The sequence below is a fragment of the Miniopterus natalensis genome, chromosome 1, assembly GCF_054644295.1.
Source record: "Miniopterus natalensis isolate mMinNat1 chromosome 1, mMinNat1.hap1, whole genome shotgun sequence".
Classification (NCBI taxonomy): domain Eukaryota; kingdom Metazoa; phylum Chordata; class Mammalia; order Chiroptera; family Miniopteridae; genus Miniopterus; species Miniopterus natalensis.
Genome location: NC_142081.1, coordinates 102,541,497 through 102,566,299, shown reverse-complemented (window position 1 = coordinate 102,566,299; position 24,803 = coordinate 102,541,497). Strand labels below are relative to the sequence as shown.

Sequence of the window (24,803 nt, the reverse complement as noted above, 5' to 3'; positions counted from 1 at the left end):
ATTCTAATGTGCAGGGGAAGTTTGGAAATCACTACTATAATGATTTCTACTACAGAATATTTTTACTTAATTTTTGTTGTGAACATAACTGCTTTCCCTAAGTAGACAGCAAATTTCTTATTTCCAGGGATCAAGAATTATAATATTCGAGTGCCTACCACAAGAAGACACAGTGTTATGAAATGAAAAGTCACAACCTTCCCCTTAAATTGCAAATAATATAGAAGGCAGGCATTCAAGCAACTATAGGAGAAAAGGGAAAAAACACAACCAAAAATACATTTTTTTAATTGTAGTTTTTAAATATATTTTTAAAAATTTATCTTTATTGTTGAAAGTATTACAGATATTTCCCCCTTTTCCCCCCCATTAATCCCCTCCACCCCACATCTGCCCCAGGCCTTTACCACACTATTGTCTGTGTCCATGGGTTATGCATATGTGCATATAAGTTCTTTGATTAATCTCTCCCCACCCACTCCTCCACCCCTGCCTTCCCACTGAGATTCATCAGTCTGTTCCATGCTTCTGTGTCTCTGAATCTATTTTGTTCCTCAGTCTATTTTTATATTAGATTCCATGTATGAGTGAGATAATACAAAACTGAATCAGGAAGAATCAGAAAACCTGAATAGGCTAATAACAACTGATGAAATAGAAGCAGCAATAAAAAAACACCCCAGCAAACAAAAGCCCTGGTCCAGACAGATTCACAGGGGACCTTTTGAATTCTTTGAGTTGTAGGGTTAGTTTACTAAAAAATTTTCTTGCTGTAGTGCTATGAACTTCCCTCTTAGGACTGCTTTCACTGTGTCCCATAGATTTTGGGTGGTTGTGTGTTCATTTTCATTTGTGTCCAGGAAGTTTTTGATTTCTTTCTTGATCTTATTGGTAACCCATTCATTGTTTAATAACATGTTATTTGGCCTCCATGTGTTTGAATGTTTTTGAGTGTTTTTACTGTAGTTGATTTCTAATTTCATACCATTGTGATTTGAGATGCTTGATATGATGCCAGTCTTCTTGAACTTGTAGAGGCTTGTTTTTTCCTAACATGTGGTCTACCTTTGAGCATGACCCATGTGCACTTGAGAGAAATGTACATTCTGCAGCTTTGGGGTGAAATGTTCTGTAAATGTCAATTAAATCCATCTGATCTAGTGTGTCATTTAGAGTCATTGTTTCTGTGTTGACTTTTTTGTCTGGAAGATCTATCCAGTGAAGTATGGGGTGTTAAAGTCCCCTACTATGACTGTATTGCTGTTGATCTCTCCCTTAATGTCCTTAAGGTTATTATGATAGGTCCTTATTAATTGCCATTTTAATTTTTTATGCGTATGTTTCTCTCTCTATTTCTTCTTATTATTACAGCAGTCCCTTTAACATTTCTTGCAATGCTTCTATCTCTACTTCTAATTAGAGCAGTCCCTTTAACATTTCTTACAATGCAGGTTTGATGGCGATAAACTCCTTTAGCCTTTTTTTCTCTGGGAAGCTCTTTATTTTGCCATGTATTTTGAATGATAGCCTTGCTGGATGGAGTACTCTTGGTTTTAGATCCTTGCTTTTTATTACCTTGAATACTTCATGCCATTCCCTTCTGGCCTGTAGAGTTTCTGATGAGAAGTCAGTTGACAGCCTTATGGGAGCTCCTTTGTAGGTAAAGATTGCTTTTCTCATGCTGCCTTTAAGGTTCTCTTTTTGTCTTCAATTCTTGGCATTTTATTTATGATGTGTCTGGGTGTGGACCTCTTTGGGTTCTTCTTGCTTGGGACTCTGTGTGCCTCCTGAACTTGTGTGACTTTTTCCTTCACCAGGTTAGGGAAGTTTTCTGCCATTATTTCTTCAAACAGGTTCTCTAACCCTTGCTTACTTTCTACATCTTCTGGGATTTTCTGTGATGCAAATATTATTATGTTTCATGTTGTCCCACAACTCCTTTAAGCCGATCTATTCCTTACTTGTTTTTTCTTTTTGGTTCTCTGATTGAGTGAGTTTTTTTCCTACCCTGTCTTCTAATTTACTCATCCGATCCTCCGCTTCCTCTAATCTGCTGTTTATTCCTTCCAATGTATTCTTTATTTCTGCTATGTGATTCTTCATTTCTGACTGGTCATTTTTCATAGCTCCCATATCTTATTTCATGCTGTTGAGCATCCTTACAATCAGTATTCTGAACTCTATACCTGATAGATTGCTTATGTCCATTTCATTTAGCTCTCTTTCTGGAGACTCCTCTTGTTCTTTCATTGGGGGCTTGTTTTTGGGTCTCCTCATGTGGGCTGCCTATTTGAGTTTGTCCCTATGTATTACATAGGCCTGCTAAGACTCTCAGTCTTTTTGGAAGATCTCTGGTGCAGGCCAGTGTCAGATGCAGTTTGTGACTGCCCCTCAGTACCCTGTTTGGAACTATCAATAACCCATGGCTTGAGGTCCCCTCTGTTGGGGCTGGGTGCTTTTGCCCCACCAAATATATGCCCACCAAAGTCTGTGTTTCCAAAGCCTGGGTCCAGAAGCAGATCAGGCAATGACTCTAAGTACTCTGAGGTCTGCCTCTGCCTGCAGGCTGGTTAATCTGATTCTCTTAATGAGCCTCAGGCTGTAGAAACTACTCTGGGTAGGGCCAGGGGTTTTCCAGCAGGGTGGGGCAGTTGCTTCCCCTTCAGGCAAAAGCTGCTTGGAAGGTAAATTTCTGCCTGAGAAAGATGTCCTCTGAAGTATGGGGGAATGATTTGGCAGTGGAATCCAGAAGCGTGCCCTCTGAGCTCTGTTTCCAGAGTTCACAACCCTAGATTCTCCTCACACAAGTCCAGTCCACTCCACTCCCCCCTCCCTTTGCTGGAGCCCAAGGTGAGTGGCTGCACAGGAAAGTTTGTGTGTTGGCCCGTTAAGAGGGTGTCTGCATTTCCAGTCATCTCTCCCTGGCAGACAGAGACCTGGCTGCTTTGCACAGCCAGATGTTATGTGGGCACCTTTCTCAGTTCTGGTGCTCTAGGCTGGGGAGCTCAGCCTGGGGTTTAGGCCCCGGAGTCCTCAGTGGGAACCCCCACAGCTGAGAGATCCCTGGGGACCTTCAGCTGCTGCCCGTGGGAGCCCAGCCAGCCCTCTCGCGCCTCCGCACTCCCTACCAGTCTCTATGTGGTCTCCACTTTTCCTCCTTGGTTATGAGGGTGCTCTCCAGCTCGTCTTCAGTTGCGGTTGATTATTCAGGGGTTTTTCCCCCTCTATTTTAGTTGTAATTCCGGTTTGGTCCTGGGAGGGTGTCAGTGTAGCTTTCACTCAGCCTGCTGCCATCTTTAACCTCCGCAAAAATACATTTTTAAAGATTGAAGGGAAGACATACAAATTTTATTTTTCCCCATCCGTTTTTTAAATTTCAAGTATGATTTATTTGGTACATTTGTAAGAGTGATGGAATATAGGAAGAAGTGGTGATAACAAGTAGTTTGGGAAGACGTAGCAACAAAGAGTTACATAGTTAAGTTTGGCTTGTATTTTCTGTGGCATGCTAAAAGTTACTATTTGTCCCAGATTTTTCAGGGAAGAAAAATCTTATTCTAATACCTTATTACATTGTAAGTTTATTTTCTTAAAGTTCTTGGAAAATGTGATCACTGTAAGCATACTATTCATTTAATAATAAAATGAATTATTTTTGGAACCACAAATTGTGAATGGCTGACCTTTTTGAGGAGCCATCACACTTTGTTCTCAAGACCACCATTAAAAACAAAACTATAGTAGAAAAATAAAAATTGCTTTAAGAGTAATGTGTATAAAGTTCATGAGAATACTAGAGAAGAGGGCCCTCTATCCACATAGTTAAGATTGTTGCCGGGCGGTTCAGTTGGTTGGAGTGTCCTTCTGTACACCAAAAGGATGCGGCTTCGATCTCTAGTTGGGGTGCATTTGAGACAAGAATTTGCTATGAACAAGCAGTGCAGAGGTATTAGTGCCCTGAAAACTGAGTATTCCTGGGATATAATTATTAGGGGGGAGTTGTAAGATATGAGGTTGGACAAGAAAGAAATCAGAAACCATGTTTCCCAGCTGGGCGTGGCTCAGCGGTTGAGCATCGACCTAGGATCCAGGCGATCGGGGTTCGATTCCCGGTCAGGGCACATGCCCGGGTTGCGGGCTGCAGCCGATCAATGACTCTCTCATCATTGATATTTCTATCTCTCTCTCTCTTTCTCCCTTCCTCTCTCTGAAATCAATAAAAAAGACATATTAAAAAAAAAAAAAGAAACTGTGTTATCTAGCACTTTGTCCCTCATGCAGAGCAGTTTACATTATCTTGTAGGAGATCAAGAAGCATTGAAAAATTTGGAGCAGAGGAATGAGATGATCATAATACCAGTTAGAAAATTCCTCTGGCAGAGGGTGGATAAGGGCCTGGAGGGATATGTGACCCGGTGAGGAAAGTTGGTAGAGGCTGTTGCAGTGGTCAGGCACTGAGTGAGGCTCTGATCTGAAAAATGTCAGTGGAACTGGAGAGGAGGGTGATGGGGACATTTAGTAGGTAAAATGGGCTTGGCAGGTGAATGAGTGGATGCCAAGGGAAAGAGGAGGGAAGGATTAGCAATAGAGAATCGGGGGAAGGCAGTGGATTTCATGGTGGGATGGGGTAGAAATGATAAATTTGGTTTTGGACATATTGAGTATGAAATGCTTATGGGACCTCTAAGTGGAGCTACCCATTAAATAGTTAATATATGGAGCGAGGTCTCAGCTAGACATAATGATTTAAGAGTTGTTGGAGTATAAATGGGTATAGGGTAGCTCTGCCCAGGAAGTTTCAAGAGTAAGGCCAAAGCCAACAGCTGAGCATTAGGAGCTCATGCAGTTGGAGGAGCTGGTAGAGGAAAAGGGGGCACAGAGAGTGAGCAGAGAGGCCCAAGGTGAAGCAGGAGATAATGGACACACCACCAACCCCAGGGAGGAGAGAACTCAAGACGGAGAGGTTACAGCCCTGGCCACTGTGGCTCAGTGGCAGAGCGTCAGCCCCTGTACCAAAGGGTCGCAGGTTCAATTCCTGGTCAAGGGCATGTACCTGGGTTGCAGGTTGATCCCAGGCCCCACTTGGAGTGCCTGCAGGAAGCAATGGACTGATGTGTCCCTCTCACATCGATGTTTCTCTCTCTCTCTACCATCCCCTCCTCTTCCCCCACCCTCCCTCCATTACATTCTCTCTAAAAATGAGGGGAAAAAATATCCTCCAGAGAGGAATAACAAAACAAACAAAACACGATGGAGGGACTACTTACTGTAAAGAGGCCGCAGGGTATCTGGATCGAAAAGTGCCTTGGAGTTTGATAATATTGGAAGTTGTTAGCAAGGTGAAGCTGGGAGCCAGGGTGACTTCCAGGGACCAGCACCAAGATCAAGGCAGGAGCGAGCATGTTTGCTCACGTGCTGAGGAAGAAACCAGTGGGAGCAAACTGTTGGACACACAGTGAAGGAAAATGGGCAGAGCATGGTTTTAAGGACTTCAGCAAACAGGTCATTGAACTGCCCCTTGACTGAAGCAAGAATACTTTTAAAAAGGTGGGAAAAGAAGGAAGTATAGCTATAAAGACAGATGGATCAGTTGGGGCAGGACTCTGAGGGAGTTTTAGCTGCCGGGAGGCCACCTGGTAAGAAAGCAGAGAGGTGAGGATGTGAACGTGAGAAGAGTGGCGAAATCTGAAATAGCTGCTGAGGTGACTGAGAAGATGCCGACTTGGGGTATGTAACATAGTGCTGAGACTCGGGGCGGCGCTGAGATAGAAGGGAATCACTATGCAGTGAGTGGGCCAGGCCGGCAGAAACAGGGTGTTCTCCAGCAGCACTGAGCAGCCAGGTGGCAGGTGCAGAAGGAGACAGGTGGCTGAACTCACCCACGGTGGCACTTTAGCCAGGATGGTGTAAGAGAGGGACAGTGGGGAGCAGGATTAAAATTGTTGGCGCAAGAATGAAGTGCATATGGACTAGGCCGGATAGGAAAGACAGTTAAAACTGGAGGGGCCTTATTATTTGGTGAACCAGCAAGAGTTGAAGGATAAGAGAGTAAGAATTAAAAGGATGCAGGGTTATGGTCCAAGAGGAGGGTATGGAACTTTAAGATTTCAGAGGCAGAGCTGCCCGAATGAGATCATAAAGAATTAAAAAAGAGGGGGTTCTACACAGATGCTAAGATCAGTCAAGAGACAAGGTCGTGGTGAGCAAGGGCCAAAGTGCTCAACATCAGGGTTCGGGGGTGCGGGTGGGGATGAGCGGCGGTTACTAGGTGGCAACACCTAAAGGTGAAATGACAGCAGCTGGAGGTGTGTGGGGAGAGAGGACACTCACACTGGCTCCTGATCGTGAAAGCGGAGGTGAGGGAAATTGTGCTCTTTTCTCAAGAGGGCTGCACATAAAGCAATTTTCTGTGATTTCCATTAAAGCTAGGACAGAAAAGCAGTGGAAACAGCGGTATTTGCAGACACAAGTGGTGTTCCAAAAAACACAAAGGAAAGGTTCGGAAGGGAATATTGTTAGTACACATAGACCTGGGAAAAGGTCCCAGGACTGAAAATCGCCGTGGGCAGAGGACAGGGAAAGACTGAAGAGTCTGGCCACTCCAGTCTGGTAATTATTGGAGTTAATTGAGAGAAACTTACTTGGGGGGCGCATCTTGGGCAGCTGTAAGATGAAGTGGATCCCCACACCACTTGGCAGGCACCACAGAATTATGTGGGATAAAGGGGTGAATAGTCCCGGCACTCATCCGGGAACGCTACCGAGTGCGGTAAATTGCTTTACATGCTTGTCCGGCTCTAGACAATGGCCTGTGTCCAGGAACCAGTTGGTGTGACGCAGGGGAGAGGTGCTGGTTCATGTCTTAACAAACATCGATCAGGATCAGACAGTCCCCAAAGGGGGGTTTGTGGGAAACACTGTCCCCACTCTAGCGCAGGTCCAGCTCGCTGGCCAGGCAGCGGTCACATCTTGGAATAGTCTTTCCTCTACAAAGATAAACAGTGATGGGGAAGATGAACCAGTATAGAAATGAGAGAAAGCAAAAGAACACAGTGGATGGGCCTGTATTTGAGGCTGGGACTAAAGGTGACCATCAGTCAGCCTCCTTGGTATCACCCTTTGCACCTACTGCAGAGCTTCTGTGAGTGGGTACAGGCCTGTTCGATGCTGAACATATCAAAACTTGAATATATCAGGAATTCAGTGGTATTTATTGTGTGAAGCGTGTTCACCACGGCTAGTTGTCCACAGTGCAGCAAGTGTAATCATTTTATTTTAAATTCGAAGTCAGAAAGCATCTAGCACTCATTGGGGGAAAACAAAGCGGAGTTGGACATGGTTCTTCTATAATAAATCTTATTTCTCTCCCCTGGGGCTTTGTAGGTGGGGTTCCTCTACCTGGAACACCTTATTTATTTAATTTGCTAAGACTCTCAAGGCCTCAGCTTGGACCTCCCGTCTGGAAACTGCCCCTGGCTTATGAAGGCTGTCTTGGTTACTCTTCCTATCTGATTTCCATAGGACCTATACCTGCTATGAGAATTTCATTTTATCCCAGTCACATCATTTATAACATTTTATTGTTAATTGTTTATTTTTTTCACTAAACTGTAATCATCTTGAAGGTTGAAATAGTTTTTCTCAGTGTTGAGTTTCCTACTCCTAAGCCAATAGGTACTACATAGTGCACACTAATAAATATTTGTTGACTCACTGAATGGAAGGTGATAACCGAGTCCATCTCCTTGTCTGGCTCTTCCTTTCCCCCCCTTATGGAAGGGACACAGGAGCTACTGTGTCTCTGTAGCAGTAGAGTTAAATCTACACCAGATATAAGTTTATCAGTTGAAATAGATGCTTTTTTGATGGTTCTTATCTTAATTTTCTTTTGGTTTTAAAGTATAAAAACCCTCTTCAAAGTAGCTTAAGATAAAAATGGGATTGCATTTGGAAAGACACTGCCCACTAGTGGAATTAAAGGGAAAAGATGAATACCGGGCCCCAGACCAGGAAAACCTCTGGTGGTCCCTTGGCTCTTTTGTGTCACTGCTCCATTCCCCTTCTCAAACCTGCTCTCTCTGGGTCAACTTAAGTCAAGCGTCCAGTGCAGACACTGATAGAGGGGGTCTGGGGAGGACCAGGTCACATCATGTAAAAATGGATGTTTCATCTTGGAGTTGGAATAAACAGTTCTCAGAGAAGAGTAAATGGGTGTTGGGCTGCAGGGCTAGTTGGAAAAGGGTCTGCTACAGACTAACCTGCTTTGAAATTAAGTCTGAATCTTTTTTATTTAAAGAACATCATGCATGGTAAGTTGTAATTTCTGTTTCCATTGGATTTTGGTCAGATATAATCTCTGGGCTATAAAAATATACAATTATTGTGGTGCTCTGGGAAGAACATATATCCTATCATGTTCCAAACAATACAATGGAAATACGTTATGTAAAAATTTTTAAATGATTTTTATTTTTAAGAAACTTACCTATACATTTTTATATTATAACTTAAAAATGAATAATTCTGTTATGTTTTGTTTACAGGTCATGTCTTGACTGCATTGGTAAAAATGCTATAATTTTAGAAAGTCAAATATCTTTATTACCTCCTAAACTTCTGCAACAAGTACTCAAAAAAATCACATTTTGGACTGCAGCTAACCACCGAGAAGAACAAAGAGCCCAAAAAGAAGAAACAGAAACTAAGTATCAGTGGATCAGTAACAATTAAGTTGTTATATACTCTATGTATTTAACATGTTTAAAAATTTTAATCATAGTGTATATTTATTCCCCAAATTGGAGGCTTTATTTAGAAGATAAAATTTGCAGCAGAAATGCTATGTTAAAGTGATTACATGGAATGGGATATATGGGAGTGAGATGTTAATGGCAGATTAATTTATATTTCTAAAATAAATTCCTTATAAGCTGCAGAAAAAATATACTTTCTGAAAGTAAGTACAGTTGTAGGAGATTTTAACTCACTGTGTACTCATTACTGGAAAGATTATACAAATTTGAAGAGAATAAGAAGTTACCCAAGGACTTTAGAAATCTTTCAACATGATACATAGAAACACTACATATTCACCTTTAGAAAGAATAGATTCTTTCAAGTCACTTTAAAATTACCTGAAGCTTCTCATTAAATAACTCAGTTATTTAAATAACGTTTCCTACATTACTACTACAGCCGGCCAACATTATAAAATAGGCAAACACTGGTATGGTGTTAAGTGTGGAACACCTACCCTTTTACCACTCATTTAGTAAAATATTCTTAAGCATCGACATTATATCTGAAGTTTAAAATGTTAGAGCAAATATATTTCTCTCTTGAAATATATGTGTAATTTATAGTGAAAATTATAGTAGTTTGTAGTACCTCATTAAATTTTTGAGATATATTTTATATATATGTATTATATTTTCGATGTGTAAAGCTTCTATTTATGTATTGAAATAGTGTGTTTACATTTTATTTATTATACAACCTATGTAGATTTACTATTTTCCCAGTTTTTTCAATGTGAACTGTCATTAGAGTTGATTGTACAAACAATATTTCAGTGTAAGTTTTCATTTTTTCTTACTATTTTTAGGCTGAATAACAGATTTAGAAAATGAATATTGCAGGAAATATACATCTTATAAGTAATTATTTTATTACAGTGAGCTTCAGTATCAGCATTTCATATTTAAGGGAAAACTATCAAAACCTATTAGATGGTTATAGATGACATTGAGTGGAATGAACACTTTTTAAAATGGCTTCTGGATTATATGAATGCCTTCTCTAGCTTCTTAGAAAAGACTTCTGTTTTCAAGTGGACATTAAAAGTTGGATTAGCCCCTCAAAATACACACCAACGTTTAGGCTTCAAGAAAATGAAAATCTATTATCTATGGCACATGTAACTGGTGCTGTACTTATTTGACCTAATAGATTGTATTACTCTAAAAATTGTATGTCTTGAGGTAACCTCATAGTGGGAGTGGCAGAGAATTCTGATATTTAACTTGTTTCTATAACTTGGTTTAAACGAAGGCTCTCCTGCTATTAGGAGATACAGAAATTCTGGGAGCTGGCAAAGCCAGTTTTGAAGTTTGATAGCGAAGCTGTATTCATTCCTCACTTCTCAGCAGCAGATGTCAGCTGTCAACTTTTGTGTTGTTGACCTCCACAGTATATAGGAGCCCAAGGCAATGACAGTCTCATAACGTTAGCTCTGAACTGTCCCGTATGGGCTCTCTGTTTGAAAGAAGGTTCTAAAAGGTTTTATTCAGGTGGTTCATAAGATAGGTCTCCATTCTGGTTCTCAAGGAAAAAGAATTTCTGGCCACCTTTATTATGTTTCTCAGGATATTCTTCCAGTTGTCAGGAAGGGTTCTTTTTTTAGTACTATCATTTTTAGTATGACATAGTAAATAGCACATCAAAATTAGTGTACCTTTTTTTCCAAATAGTATTTTTGCACAAACATCTTTAAAAAATTATTAGCCTTTTGATAGAAGCTTAAAATATTCTTTAGAACTCCATACTGTCAGCACAGGCATAAACTGATGTTTTCACCAGTACCTTATTTATATTGTTATGTACATGTGAGAGAAAATAAACCTACTAAGACAGAGTAATTTTCAGGGTCGTATATAATGACAACTTAAAATTTTGATTTCAGAACATTTTTGAAGAAAAAGCAGTTTTAAAAGACAAATAATGCCCCCCTGTGCACCTTTTTTGTGCCTATTTTTTCACTGTATGAATTTCGTTCTATTGGAATTTTCAGTTTGATAGTTACCGTACAGCTGTAGCCACAGCAAGAACATTTTAAAAATCACCCTGTTATGGACTGAATGTTTGTGTTCCTGCCAAATTCATGTGTTGAAACCCTAATCCTCAATATGATGGCATTTGGAGGTGGGGTATTTGGGAGGTAATTAGATTTAGATAAGGACATGAGGGGAGAGATCCTATGATGGTATTATTGCCCTTGCAAGAAGAAGAAGAGAGCAGAGTTCTCACTCCCTGCCACGTGAGGATGCAATGGGATCACAGTCGTCTGCAAGCCAGAAAGAAGGCTCTCGCTAAGAACCCAGTCACCTTGATCTTGGAATTCCCAGCCTCTAGAACCATGAGAATTAAATGTCTGTTGTTTAAGCCATCCATCCAGTCTATGGTATTTTGTTATAGCAACCTGAGCTAAGACACACCTAAAATCCATAGTTTACACTTGGGTTCACTCTTGATAGTGTATGTTCTATGGGTTTAGACAAATGGATAATAACATGTATCCACCATTATATTATCATATAAAGTTTCACTGCCCCCAAAATTTTGTTATTAACTATTGACTCAGTTTCTTTATTAGATATGGGGCTATTTGGGGGCGAGGTTGGAAATGGGTAAAGGGGAGGGGAAAGTGGGGACATCTATAATAGTGTAAATAATAAAAATAAAGTTAAAAAAAAGATATAGGCTTGTTTGAGTTTGGGCAGATTGTGTCTTTCAAGGAATTGGTTCATTTCACCTAGGTCATCAAATATGTGGGCATGGAGTTGTTCATGTTTGTTTATTATGCTTTGAATGTCCAGTGGATCTGTCATGATGGACCCTATTTCATTTCTGATATTAGTAATTTGTGTCTTCTCTCTTTTTGTCTTAGCCTGGCTAGAGGCTTATCAATTTTATTGATCTTTACAAAAAAACACCTTTTGGTTTCATTGATTTTCTCTCTTGGTTTCCTGTTTCAATTTCATTGATATTGCTCTAATTTTTCTTTTTTCCTGCTTACTTTGGATTTAATTTGCTCTTCTATATCTAGTTTCCTAAAATGGAAACTTAAGATGACTGATTTTAGATCTTAATCTTCTTTTCTAATATAAAAAGATGTCCCAAAAAAATGTACACACACTTCGAGTAATTATTAATTCCGATGGGTTAAATCTGAAAAGAAACATTGGAATTAATAATTATTCAAAGTGTGTATATATTTTTTGGGACACCCTACAGATTTCCCTCTAAGCACTGCTATCACCCATACTACAAATTTTGATAAGTTGTAAACATACAGGCAGTGGCTAGGGAAGGAGTTTCAGGCTATGAAAATTTTAGCGAGAAAAGCCCTTTGTTGTTCAAAGTATTTCTTCTAAAGTGATTCCAGTTTGAAGATGGAAGAGTGAGTAATAAAGCCCTCCACTCACCAAACTCACCCAGGCACAGAGCCACCACTAGGGTAGGGATCTAAGGTGTGTTCTAGTCCGGCCCTGCTTCAGGTGAGGAATCAGCTTTGTAAGAATTCTGAATTTGCTCTTGACCTAATTCAAATGTATCATAGAATGGAAAACTGTGTGTGTGAGCAGGATTCGCCTGACGGCAGCGGTGGCTTCTGAAACGCTTTTCGGGCGATTTTCCGAACTAAAGCTGTCGGCTGAGCCAGAAGAGAGCGGGTGGCGGGGCGCGGGGCCGCCTCAAGCAGCCTCGGGCGCCGCGATGGGCGCTGGGCAGCCGCGAGGCGCGTCCCCTCGGCCCCGAGGGAAACCCGACCCCGGGATGGCTTCCCGGAGAGGCTGAGACAGAAACGCACCAGCTGGGCCATTTCACTACCCCTTTCCAGGCGGGGCAGCCTTTGAGGAGAACTCCTGGAAGACCAAGTCCTTTTTTAAAAAGGATGTTTATTTTATTTTAATACATCTTCACGGATCTCAGCGAGAGGGAGAGAGAGAAGCATCAGTGACGAGAGAGTCGTCACTGACCGGCTGCCTCCCGCACGGCCCCGACTGGGCAGCAAGCCCGCAACCCGGGCCTGTGCCCGACCGGGAATCCCACCGCGAGCTCCAGGATCCTAGGCCGATGCTCAGCCGCGGGGCCACGCCGGCCGGCCTCGGAAAGCGAGCCTGAGGCGGCCGGCCGCAGCGCCGGGGCCTCGCAGCGCGGGCGGGGAGGGCGCCGCGCGCCGGGAGGTCCTCGGGCGCAGCGCCAGGGCCCGGCCTCCGGCGGACGCCGAGCGCGGCGGGGGCGGGCGGACCGGCTCTGGGGCGCTGAGCGTTGGCCGCGCTTCCGGGGCCGACCGCGGCGTTAGCGGAACAGGCGGTTCCGGCCGCGGCGTAAACAAGAGCCTCGGTGGCGTGAGGAGGCTGGGGGCGGGGCGGACGGGCTGGAGCCTGGCCCCGGCCCTCGGCGGGCCCCCTTCCCGCCCCGTCCTCGCACCGCCCCGCCCGCGACCCCGGCCTCCGGGAGCCCGTCCTCGGAGGAGCTGGCCGGACGGAGCGCGGGCGGCGAGGCGGCGGCCTCAACGCCGTCCCTTTCGCCGCGGCTCATTTCTTTCTCCCGCCTCCTTTGTCTTTTCCCCGCTCTCGGCCGTGGGGATTGTGAGTGAACAAAAGTGCAGCCTCAAGATGGCTGATGGCAACGAGGATCTGCGGGCGGACGACTTGCCGGGGCCAGCCTACGAGAGCTGCGAGTCCATGGAGCTCGCCTGCCCCGCCGAGCGCAGCGGCCACGTAGCCGTCGGCGACGGGCGCCACATGTTCGTCTGGGGCGGCTACAAGGTCAGTGGTGGCCGGGCCGGCGGGCGGACCGGCGCGGCGCCTCCCGCGCCCCCACGTCGCGACTCTGCCCGCGGGTTTTGATTGTGCCCCCCCCCGTGGGAATCTCCCCAGGAGCGCCTGGACCGTCCCCGGTCTCGCCGGCCTCCTGCTCCCGCGGCCGGCTCTCCCCGCCCCGCCCCGCCGCGCGCCCCCGCCTCTGCTTGACCTCGGGCCGTTATTTTGGGCGAAGGCACGTTGGGCGCCGCCCGAGGACCTGCCGTGTTTTTATTTAAAAGTTGGGGTGTGTGTAAGAGGCGACGGTGTGTGGAGCCGAGGTCATGGGGCCCACCGGTCCCGTTGGCCACCTGCGGGGTGACAGGTGTAGGAAAACCCCTGGAAGGCCGCAAGGCCGCAGGAACCCTCGCCTGGCTTAACCTTCCCGCCCGTCCCCTGATCACCTCCACCTGTGCAGATGCCGTCCCTCTGTTGTTCGAACGTTTTAGAGCTGTTTTCCTTTTGGTTCCAGCTGAGAAACGGCTGAAAATTCTCAGAAGAAACTTCCATTAAAATTAATGGAAAAGCTCTGCTGGTAACCAAAAGTGTCAACAATTCCTCGACACCTTCAACCCCCAATGATAAATAATGTAATTAGTCACCAGTGAAGAGCCAGTTAGTTGCATTTCTTCTGTTTCTGCCTGGGGAATCCCAGCCCGCGTTAAACCTTGCCCACTAGTTCTCCTGCTCTTTAGAACTTCCCAGTAACACTCCACATTCTAGAATTGTCTCATTTCATTTGTTCAGTTGGCTCTAATGCATTCCTACCAAAAACATTCTTTTTAGTCCCTTTTGGTCTTAGCCGGGCCGGTGTGTCTCAGTTGGTTGAGCAACCTCCTGTGCACGGAAAGGTCGCTGGTTCATTCTCTGTCGTGGCACATGCCCAGGTTTAAGGTTCTGTCCCCCGTTGGGGTGCATATGGCAGGCAACCAATCCATGTTTCTCTCTTGCATGGATGTCTCTCCCTCCCCCTCTCTCCACCTTCCTCTCTAAAAATCAATAAAAACATTGGGAAAAAAAAATGATCCCCTCCGTCTCTCATTTCATTGAAATCTTGTCCACTACATCTGTGCCTTTGATGACTTGCTTTGTGACTCTGGCAGTACATTTCTGTTCATGATAGTTGATCTGATCATAGTTGACCGCTTTTGAGATGGGTCAAAAGATAGATGGGATAAAGTGCTGTAGCTATCCTGATTAATTCATGTAGTTTAATCACAAAAGTATTTTTTTTGCCAATCCTAATTTGTGCTTTCCTCAGCCTCCAATGAATACGTGTTTAGAGGGTACTTGTTAAGAGGAAGGGGGTAGGTATGTGGGGACCCTTACTGAAATGTAATTCCCAAGGAGAAAAGTAAACCTGTTGATCAATCATACTTAAGTCTAAACTACTTTATTCAAAATTCTGTAAAAATCAGAAGTAGTGAGGGAATGGGACTTTCCTTTGGGTGTGTGTGTGTGGGCTTGCCAGGGTGGAAGATTTCTGATGCTGTTTTTGAGGTAGTGGATGCTGAGGACTGAGGCAGGGTGGAGAGGCATGATCAGTGAACTAAGTGGGTGGTTCAAAAACAGGCTATCCACATTTTGGCTAGAGTAGGCACAGGACGCCTTTGGAGATTGTTTTGAAGGCAATAAACCCTAGCTTCTCACACAGTAGTCAGTTTCCCCCCCTAGGCCAAGTGATTTGCTCAGGGTTGGTCAGCCTGCTGTCTTCTAGCCTTTCCCTTTGAAAGTGGTGGAAGGAAAAGCAAAATGTTTACATGGCCAGGTGCTCTATTCTTGTGTAATACTCCAGCTTATTAGACTCTGACACCCATTCTCAGTGAACTGCAATTGGTTACTGTATGTTGACATTATTCAGAAAGGGGCCAGTGAGGTTCAAAGGCTGGAGAGATCAGGCAGCACTTGAAGTTGCCAATTCAAGGAAAGGAAGCAAAATCCTGGTTCTACCATCACTTGCTAAGTAACCTGGGGCAAATCACCTCCCCGAAAAACCTGTTTTCTTAAAATACCAACTACTTTTAAGGGTTGTTGTGAGAGTTAAATAATCCAATCCATGGGTAGCACTCAGCTAGCTCTAGCATGTGGTATGCTCAGTCTGTTAAGAATTATTACCTGAAGGAAATAGAGCAGAACAAGGAACTTAAAATATTGCATAAGGACTTAATATTTACATATTTGCAGTGCTACCCTCTCCGCATCTTGGTAGAGAATGAATGGGTCAAAAGAAACAATGGCTAGAAAACTATGTATCACGTGCCAATGTGGGTAAGGAATTAAAGGTAGATTTTTTTTTTTTTTTTTAATATATCTTTATTGATTTCAGAGAGAGGAAGGGAGAGGGAGAGAGAGAGAGAGAGAAACATCTGTCAATGATGAGAGTCATTGATTGGCTGCCTCCTGCAGGCCCACTACTGGGGATGGAGCCTGCAATGCAGGCGTGTTCCCTGACCAGGAATCAAACCTTGACCTCCTGGATCATAGGTCAGTGCTCAACCGCTGAGCCACGCCAGCCAGGCCAAGGCAGACCTTTAATCTGCTGACCATGGCACAGGTAATGTCTCCTGAAGTCATGCAACTGACCTTTGGTGCATGGTTTCTTCAGGATAAAATGGCCTGGGAGATTTCCTGGTGATCTCTTAACTTCCTGCACCATTACAAATGCTCTATCAAAAACATGAAATAAGAGCTGTCTATAGTAAGCATTACCTTGAGTATGTGGCACGGGGTGGGGAGGATTGTGCATTTGATGGACTTGTCAGACTGATTTAATTTTTCATTAACTCTCAGTATCTCAAATAAGATAGATATGAGAAATATACAGTAGTGCCTCTTTATAATACCAATTATTTTTTATATTTGCAATTTTCTTTTTGGTTCTTAGAGTAATCAAGTCAGAGGATTATATGACTTTTATCTGCCTAGAGAAGAACTATGGATCTACAACATGGAGACTGGAAGATGGTAACTGGATTTATAAGGGGGACTAAAACATTCAAATAATGTTGCAAACAAAAAGAAACCTATAAAATTCATTCTAATTAATAAAAAATTTTAAAGATGCTAAGCTATCTATATGTTCTGAAAGCAGTGTTGTGCTAGTTTGGCCTGGTTGTTAAGCTTAGATGCTTTTTAGCATCTCTTCAGTAGTACTAGTAATTACTAAATGTTTTTATGACCCTTGAAGAAATTTCTGTTCAGGGCTCCATAAAGTATCATAGTGTTATTAAAATAGAAGTACAGGCTTCAGATCCTGGAATGGAAATAAAATAAAAGTTCCATGTAGTATTTTTCAAGATGTTATGTGGTATCTTGAATGCGAAAAATTATAGATTGTATGTACTAGAAATAAAGGTGGTATACTATTTTAATGAGCTCTAACATTAAAATTTCCGTGAAATAGTATGTTTTGTTTAAAAAACAAAACTAACTTAAATTTGCCTTCCAGGGATATTCTCAGAGGATCTTTTGCTAGTCTTATAACAGTGGTATTCAAGAGTATGTCAGTGGCAGGATTAATGCGATTCTCAAAAGGCTGTCTTAGCCATGTTTGAAGATTTATAAAGTAGTCTTTCCCCGTGGTCTGCATTGTGAGAACTTGTGCTTTACATATACTACATGTTATAGATCTCAGAACTGGAATAGTTCTCCCCCTTGATTTAAGAGTTAAACATAAGAGGATTATTTCTGTACATGGCTAATCAGTGTTTTCTGAGCTGTTTGCCAATCTTTTTCTAGAGAATGGGAAATTTATAATAAATTTATAGTATAATAAATTGATAATAAATTTATATATTCATTTCATATGGAATTCTACTTTTTTTTTACATATATTTTTAAAATCAGCCCCATAATTTAAAAAAATAAGCCTACTAAAATGTAAAACCTTGATATAAAGTGATATTGTGAGAAGACCGTGAATGACCTATTAATATTTTGAATCTTCTATTTCTTAATTAATTTTGATTCAGCTTCATTTTTATTAGATTCAGAATGTGTTAAACATGCAAAAGCACTCGGAGCAGTGCCTGGCCTATAGTAAGTACTACTTAGGTGCCTGTAGTAGTACGTAAGGTCTGAATGATTCATTTGAATGGCTAAAGGTGACTGAATAAAGAACACCGATTGAATTAATCTGTCAGGACTAGGACGCTGGAAATTTTTCTGGCTCACTCAAGAACAAAAACAAAATAACCACTTATGGCCATGTAAATAAAAAAGCAAACAGTTTAGTTTAAAAAACAAAATGGTGTGCTCCTAGAATAATGTGACCCTGAGGCTTTTAGAAGCTCTCATTCTGCGTATGTGCAGGACCAGCTGTCATAGCCTGTGGAATGAAGAGGAAAGAGCTCATTCTTTGAATTAATTTTAGAGCTAAATGAGATCCTAGATATGATCTCTAGTCAGCCTATTTATTTTCCCCCCTTTATTGTGGGACTAGAAGAAAAATAAAAATATTTTTGCGTTTCCCTTTTGGGAGGCTTATTTACATTGCTTTTCCCCCCCTCAGGAGAAAAATTAACACTGAAGGTGATGTTCCTCCTTCTATGTCAGGAAGCTGTGCTGTGTGTGTAGACAGGGTGCTGTACTTGTTTGGAGGACACCATTCAAGAGGCAATACAAATAAGGTTAGTGTTTCTAAGGATTACGGTTCAAGGCAGTTTTACTCTTTTTTAGACAGCTTTACACTTCTGTGGTTAGCCCACAATTATTCCTGTCCCAGTTAAAAAATATGTATACTGGATTTTGGTATTGTGCATTTCAGAATTTTGTCTACCAGTTTGTATTTACCTAAGCCTTTTATAAAATCAACTTTGGTTGGTAACCTGTGTGCAGTAACTTCCTATGTTGTTTTTGTGTTCTTTGCAGCTAATTGTTTGTTCTTTTAGAAACCTGGAGTGTTAGATGAATAACAGTAAATTAGATGAAAACGAGGTAATCATTGAGGGGCAGGGTAAAAAATAACAGGCCACCACTCAGAAAGCCATAAGGACAAATTAACAGTGACAAAATTTTATATACTAACATTCCTATGATCTGGCACCATGAGATACTGTCATTCAAACTTTGTTCATGTTTTTCCCAAACAGGAAAAAGATGATCAGTTGTTCTCTCAGGCCAGTAGAGACAGATGAAGTCAGTCAGAAAGGAACATATGATATAGGTAGACTCTTATAAATTCATTTATTTGGCAACTTAAGAGGGCACCTTATATGCTGAGCACTTGGTTAGACATTGGAGACTCAGAGATGAATGATGCATACAGTCCTTGCCTCTTGCAGCTCATTCTAGAAGGGACACATGTTATAAGTAAATGATTTCAGTAGCTTAGGTACAGATACACACAGAGCCTGGCTCATAGTAATAGCTCAGTAATATTGTTGAATCTGTAGGATGAACAGAAAAAGTAGTCTTCACCCAAGAGGTGATGCTTTAATTGAATAATACAGTTAGAAGGGGTAGCCAAGATACAGGTATTGAGATGCAGAGGTGTAAGCAAATATGTTGTTCATGGAAATGCCAAGTAGCCCAGTAAGATGGAGCATATGGCTGAGGTGGTTTCAAACTGCTCCTAGCAATTCTAGGACTCCTGTGGGAGGAGCATAATGGTGTTCAGTGTTTCCAGACTGCTCCTTCTGCCACCATTTTAACAAGTGTAGCACCATTTTTGTTTTTATATGTTAAGCTTTTACTTAAAGATTTTGTTTGAAGAAAGGGTTCTGTGCCTAAAAGATCTTGTGAGGCACTGCTATAGGCTGTAGTTGAGCCATGTATTTCTCAGGGCCAAAGGGAGAAAAATAATTTTGTGCAAGGAGGAAGCTTGGGAGAGAGAAGCTGTGGCTTTTAGGGGCGGGAAGAGAAATGTTAGTCACTAAAGTAGCAAGTGGCTAGGGTTGAGTTTAAGTTTGATCAAAAGGAAGCTTAGGAGTCTTAAGTAAAAAAAAAAAAAGTATATATAGTGGTCAGATTTATTCAAGCACCTGGATGTGAACCCTTAAAGATAGACCGATACTTAATCTTTTAAGATTTGTCCTTAGCTCCTAAAGTAGACACGTGTTTGTTAAATTGAATTTGGAGGTGTAATTGCTGAGTCTGATTTTTTGGTAATATCCTGATACCCATAAACTACATCAGTACAACTTTGAGTGCCTATCTAAAGCACAGAATGTAAACCAATATACTTCTATTCCTTCTCCAAAAGTGTGGCTGTGAAAAAAAATTAGCTGAACTAAACAGGATGCTTAGTGACTTAGGTAATTTATATTCTGGCACAAGTTCCTTATCTAGACTCAGTAACAGTTTTGTAGATGGGCAGCCAGTCTGTGGTCATACTTTTAGTAAGTACTGAATTAGATGACATTCTTATTATAAATCACAGCAAAATTAAATACCAAGGTTGAATTTCTTTCACATAACCAGATCTAACTGAAATCATTGCTTCTGACAGTTCTACATGCTGGATTTAAGGTGTACAGACAGAGTATTACAGTGGGAAAGAATTGATTGCCAAGGAATTCCTCCGTCGTCAAAGGACAAACTTGGTGTCTGGGTGTATAAAAACAGGTAAGTTACCAGCAGCACTACAGGTTTGGGTTTTTATGTGGAAAGTGGTTGGCCTTCAAATATCTCTTTTTAAAAAAAATATTATCTTTATTGATTTCAGAGAGAGGAAGAGAGGGGTGGGGAGAGAGAGAAACATCAACGATGGGAAAGTCGTCATTGATTGGCTGCCTCCTACACGCCCGACTGGGGATCCAGCCTGCAACCCAGGCTTGTGCCCTGACTGGGAATCAGACCTCGATCTCCTGGATCCTAGGTCATTGCGCAACGGCTAAGCCACACTTGGACAGGCACCTTCAAATGTCTTTAGCTGATAACCACTGTAACTGTAGAACAAATGAGGATTAAGTGAATTAATACATCGAAGCATTTAACATAGCACCTGAGACATATTTGCCATTATTATATGAGTATTTGCATATACTCAATGGTGCCTTTGCAACTCATATAACAAAGGAGAAAAATCTCTTGTATCCTAACCTATGGATATTTGAATTTTCAGTGTCTTGTTTTTTTTATTTAATAGGTTAATATTTTTTGGAGGGTATGGATATTTACCTGAAGATAAAGTATTGGGAACTTTTGAATTTGATGAAACATCTTTTTGGGTAAGTGAAGTTTCATATTTGCATATGGCCTACTTAGTATGTTGAAATAATACATTTTGTTTGGTAGTAGTATTGTTCATTTTGCTTTGTTAATAAATCAGACCAAGGCTATATAATTTTGCAAACACTCTTTGTAAAGTAATTGTAAAATAACTCAGAGATTCTTACTATTTTCTGTAGAATTCAAGTCATCCAAGAGGATGGAATGATCATGTACATATTTTAGACACTGAAACATTTATCTGGAGCCAGCCTATAACTACTGTGAGTTACTGAAGAATAATGGATTATGAAAGCAAGACTGTTAGAGAAGGGAAGTTGGGAGGTGGTGTAAGATCAACAGTTCATTCTTCTTGTTTTCTGGAGAGAGCCACAGCTTTTATTCTTCAAGGACTCTAGAACTCAGAAAACTTTGATGAATGTATAGACCAACCCAGCATCCATTATCTAATAGATGTTGAGTGGTATTATTTGTAATTAAATGACCTAGCACTATATTGGAAGTTACTTAAATATCAGTTTCTTTCTCCTCTGATACAGATGTGATACAATGTCCTAGCTTTTATTTTAAAAGATAAAAATAAATCAGGTATTCTATTTATTAACTAGCCTATTCAGTGATACACCTCAAAAATATAAAATTAAAATTCTGTTTTGGTAGTCAGCCTTTAGTACTGCTGTTGACTAGAAGTCTGCACTTCAGCTCAAAAGCTCAAGTGCCTTGCATATTCTTATGTGGAAAGTGGTTTGTCATTCAAGTATCCTTAACCTAAACCATTGTTACTGTAGAACGTATGAGGATTAAGTGAATTAATACATCAGAGCACTTAACATAGCACCTGAGACATGTTAGCCATTATTATATGAGTATTTTTGTATACTGAGGACTCTTTTTGGTATTTATCAAAAGTTCACTTATTAAATTGTTTATATGACTTTAATAGGGTAAAGCACCTTCACCTCGTGCTGCTCATGCCTGTGCAACTGTTGGAAACAAAGGCTTTGTGTTTGGAGGCAGATATCGAGTGAGTATGTGAACAGTTTCGATGACTTGCTTTGAATTATTCAAAATGGTAATTAATTATTCTTTTTTAGGATGCTAGAATGAATGATCTTCACTATCTTAATCTGGATACATGGGAGTGGAATGAATTGTAGGTATCATGCTAGATAATTATTTAGAAAAGTTTTTCAAAAAAATTTCAATGGCTTTTTCCCTTATGTACTTGCTTAAATTTTCTGTGACTATGAATTTAAATAAACATGATCATTGGATCTTAAAAGGAGGAATTTTATTTTTTATTTCCAGTTCCCATTAACTATGTGCCTGGCACATAATATGTGCTCCATATTTGTTGAAAAGGTCTAAAGTTGACTGTCGAAGAAAATTTAATACCAAAAAGCCTTTTAAATTTAAAGTCTCTTTTTCTTTAATTCCTTTTAAGTTTTAAAAGAAAACCTCAATATTTCTCTGCTTTTAGGTGTCAGTGTTGTAACTTAGCTATTGTTTTCAGAATTCCACAAGGTATATGCCCAGTTGGCCGATCTTGGCACTCACTAACACCAGTTTCTTCAGATCATCTCTTTCTCTTTGGAGGATTTACCACTGATAAACAGCCACTAAGTAAGTCCTTTAAAAATATGATGAGAAATCATTATATATCATTCATATATAATGATATAGGTGGAAAAAATTAGTCTGTTTTAGATGTGTCAGGGCTATAGGGTTGGTCAGAAGGTTTGCTATTCATTTTGATCCTATAACATATCCCTATTAATTGTTTTCATACGATGACATACATCTATTCTGTAAAGAAATGACCTGGAACACTTAAAAGCCTTGCCAAAGGGCTGTAACACACAAGGGCTTATTTGGTTAAAAGCAGAGGAAAAAAAGGAAATATACTTTCTGTATCTACTCACAATCTTGGTTTATTTTTCTTGCTAAAGCTGTGCCCTTTAAATATCAATGGCACATTGGTAGAATAATGTACTTCAAAGTTCTTTTTTCTGTTTCAATCAGGTGATGCCTGGACTTACTGCATCAGTAAAAATGAATGGATACAGTTTAATCATCCCTACATTGACAAACCAAGGTATGAACTATTTAAAAAGGTAATTCTTATACTAAATATATGAGGTCCATAGATGTGTACAAGACAGACAGATTGAGGAAACTTTGGCTGCATTAAATCCATCATTCTTCAAATAAATATCCTAACATTCACTAAGGTTTAACATCATACCTTTCGAAAGAAAAAAAATGTTACGTTAGTATCAGTTGCTTTCTTTTCCGTCATCTCTGTATGAAAAACAGGACTGGATTTTTATTTTTCCTTTTTCTTTTGTTTATCATAAAATTACTGATATAGTTAACATTTATAATCAAGCTCTTTACCCAAGTGAACTGAACTGCATCTAGGTTTGTCATTAAAAAGAAGAAAAAGGAACTGGAAAGGAAAGAATTACAAAACCTTAATGTATATGGGGAAAAAAATCAAGGTCTTTCAATTAGATGTTCAGTAGCACTGCGTAACAGAGAGTAAGAAGTCAGATCATCAAATCAGAAGAGCCTATTAAACAGTTATTTTTGTTAACCTCAAAATGAAATGTTACAAAGACTGAAAAGAAAATGATAGTCAAAATAGGTGTTCAAAGCACATTTAGATATGTCAGCCTGCATTTTTTCCTAAGCCTCTAACCTAAGTACAGTCAGGCCACTAGACTTCATTAGGCACAAGTATTCTTTCCATAGAATTATCAGGCTTTCAGATGCTTCGTTTCCTCAGGCAGACTCAGCATCCCTCAGATGATTTGTGTAAGGCTAACTGGCCCTGCCTATGAAAAGAGTAAGAGGCCATGTACCACTCATCTCCCTTAAGATTTTTATTGCTAACAGAAACCTAGAGAACAGTTATTGCCAACAGAAACCTAGAGAACAGTTAGTTTGTTCATTTCAAACCCCTTGTTGCATATTAGGTCTGGACCAGAGAAATGCTAACATCCAGATAAAATAGACATTGATTTTTCTAGCTTTGGCTATTTTTCTTTAAGATGATTGCTTCTCACTGTGATGTTTTGGTCTGAGCTAAAGAACTCTAGTCTTTATTTCATCAGTCTATTCTGTAGTGTAAGTGATCAGTTTGGTGTTTTTGGCGACTTCAGACTCAAGCTTTTTTTTAAAATGTAGATTATGGCATACAGCTTGTTCCAGTGACGAAGGAGAAGTAATTGTTTTTGGTGGGTGTGCCAATAACCTTCTTGTCCATCACAGAGCTGTAAGTATACTACCTTAGGTAAAGGACACTTCATCATAATGCTGAAACTTACTTGTGAAGTACTTGATATTTAATGTGTTCTTCTTACCTATTTTTCAGGCACACAGTAATGAAGTACTCATATTTTCAGTTCAACCAAAATCTCTTGTAAGGTAACGTTTTACTTGGAACTTAAGAGTATTTCAAATTGTATTTCTTAACACTTTAAAATAGTGCTCTTGAAAAACTAGTTTTATGGACAATTTAAGGGCACCAACAAGCTTTTTCATGGACCCAGCTAACCAGTACCTATGAAAATCTTTAAAGGAAATGGTTTCTTTTTTATTTTAATAGCTCATCAAGTAAGGGTACTTCTAAACAGTAAAGTGAAATTATTTTTCTTTTTCCTTATTCTTTCAGGCTAAGCTTGGAAGCAGTCATTTGCTTTAAGGAAATGTTAGCCAACTCGTGGAACTGCCTTCCAAAACACTTACTTCACAGTGTTCATCAGAGGTTCGGTAGTAACAACACTTCTGGGTCTTAAGGCTTCATAGATAATGCCTCGGATCACCCTGCATGGACAGCAATTCTGTGAACATCAGAGTGGCATCATTTGTATAGTTATTTGCAATGTGTAGTTTTGCAGCTTTTTGGTTTTAATGTGCATGTGAATGGCCTAGAGAACCTATTTTTGTGTCCAAAGTTTACAATAAATGTATTTAACACCAGTAATTGTTTTCTTTTAAAACAGGAAAATTAATACTTGGGCTTTTTACCCCAGGGAATGGTTATTA

General features: G+C 40.7%; 2 protein-coding genes across 6 annotated transcripts in view; both read left to right on the top strand.

The window, feature by feature from the left end:
• KLHDC1 (kelch domain containing 1) overlaps positions 1-10,637 on the top strand; it is a 54,329-nt gene extending 43,692 nt beyond the window's left edge. For all 5 annotated transcript variants that reach the window (XM_087824805.1, XM_016201023.2, XM_016201038.2 and 2 more), the window contains one exon: positions 8,544-10,637. In XM_087824805.1, coding sequence (XP_087680931.1) covers positions 8,544-8,730 — 187 coding nt within the window. In that variant the 3' untranslated portion in view covers positions 8,731-10,637. The remainder of the gene's footprint in view (positions 1-8,543) is intronic.
• A 2,594-nt stretch (positions 10,638-13,231) lies between these two features.
• KLHDC2 (kelch domain containing 2) lies at positions 13,232-24,741 on the top strand. Its single transcript, XM_087824797.1, has 13 exons — positions 13,232-13,550; positions 16,468-16,547; positions 18,094-18,211; positions 20,032-20,147; positions 20,671-20,752; positions 20,933-21,016; positions 21,697-21,777; positions 21,848-21,906; positions 22,267-22,376; positions 22,776-22,848; positions 23,943-24,030; positions 24,130-24,182; positions 24,430-24,741. The coding sequence occupies exons 1-13, from the start codon at positions 13,398-13,400 to the stop codon at positions 24,551-24,553; spliced, it is 1,221 nt and encodes a 406-aa protein (XP_087680923.1). The 5' UTR covers positions 13,232-13,397; the 3' UTR covers positions 24,554-24,741.
• The last annotated feature ends 62 nt before the right edge of the window (positions 24,742-24,803 follow it).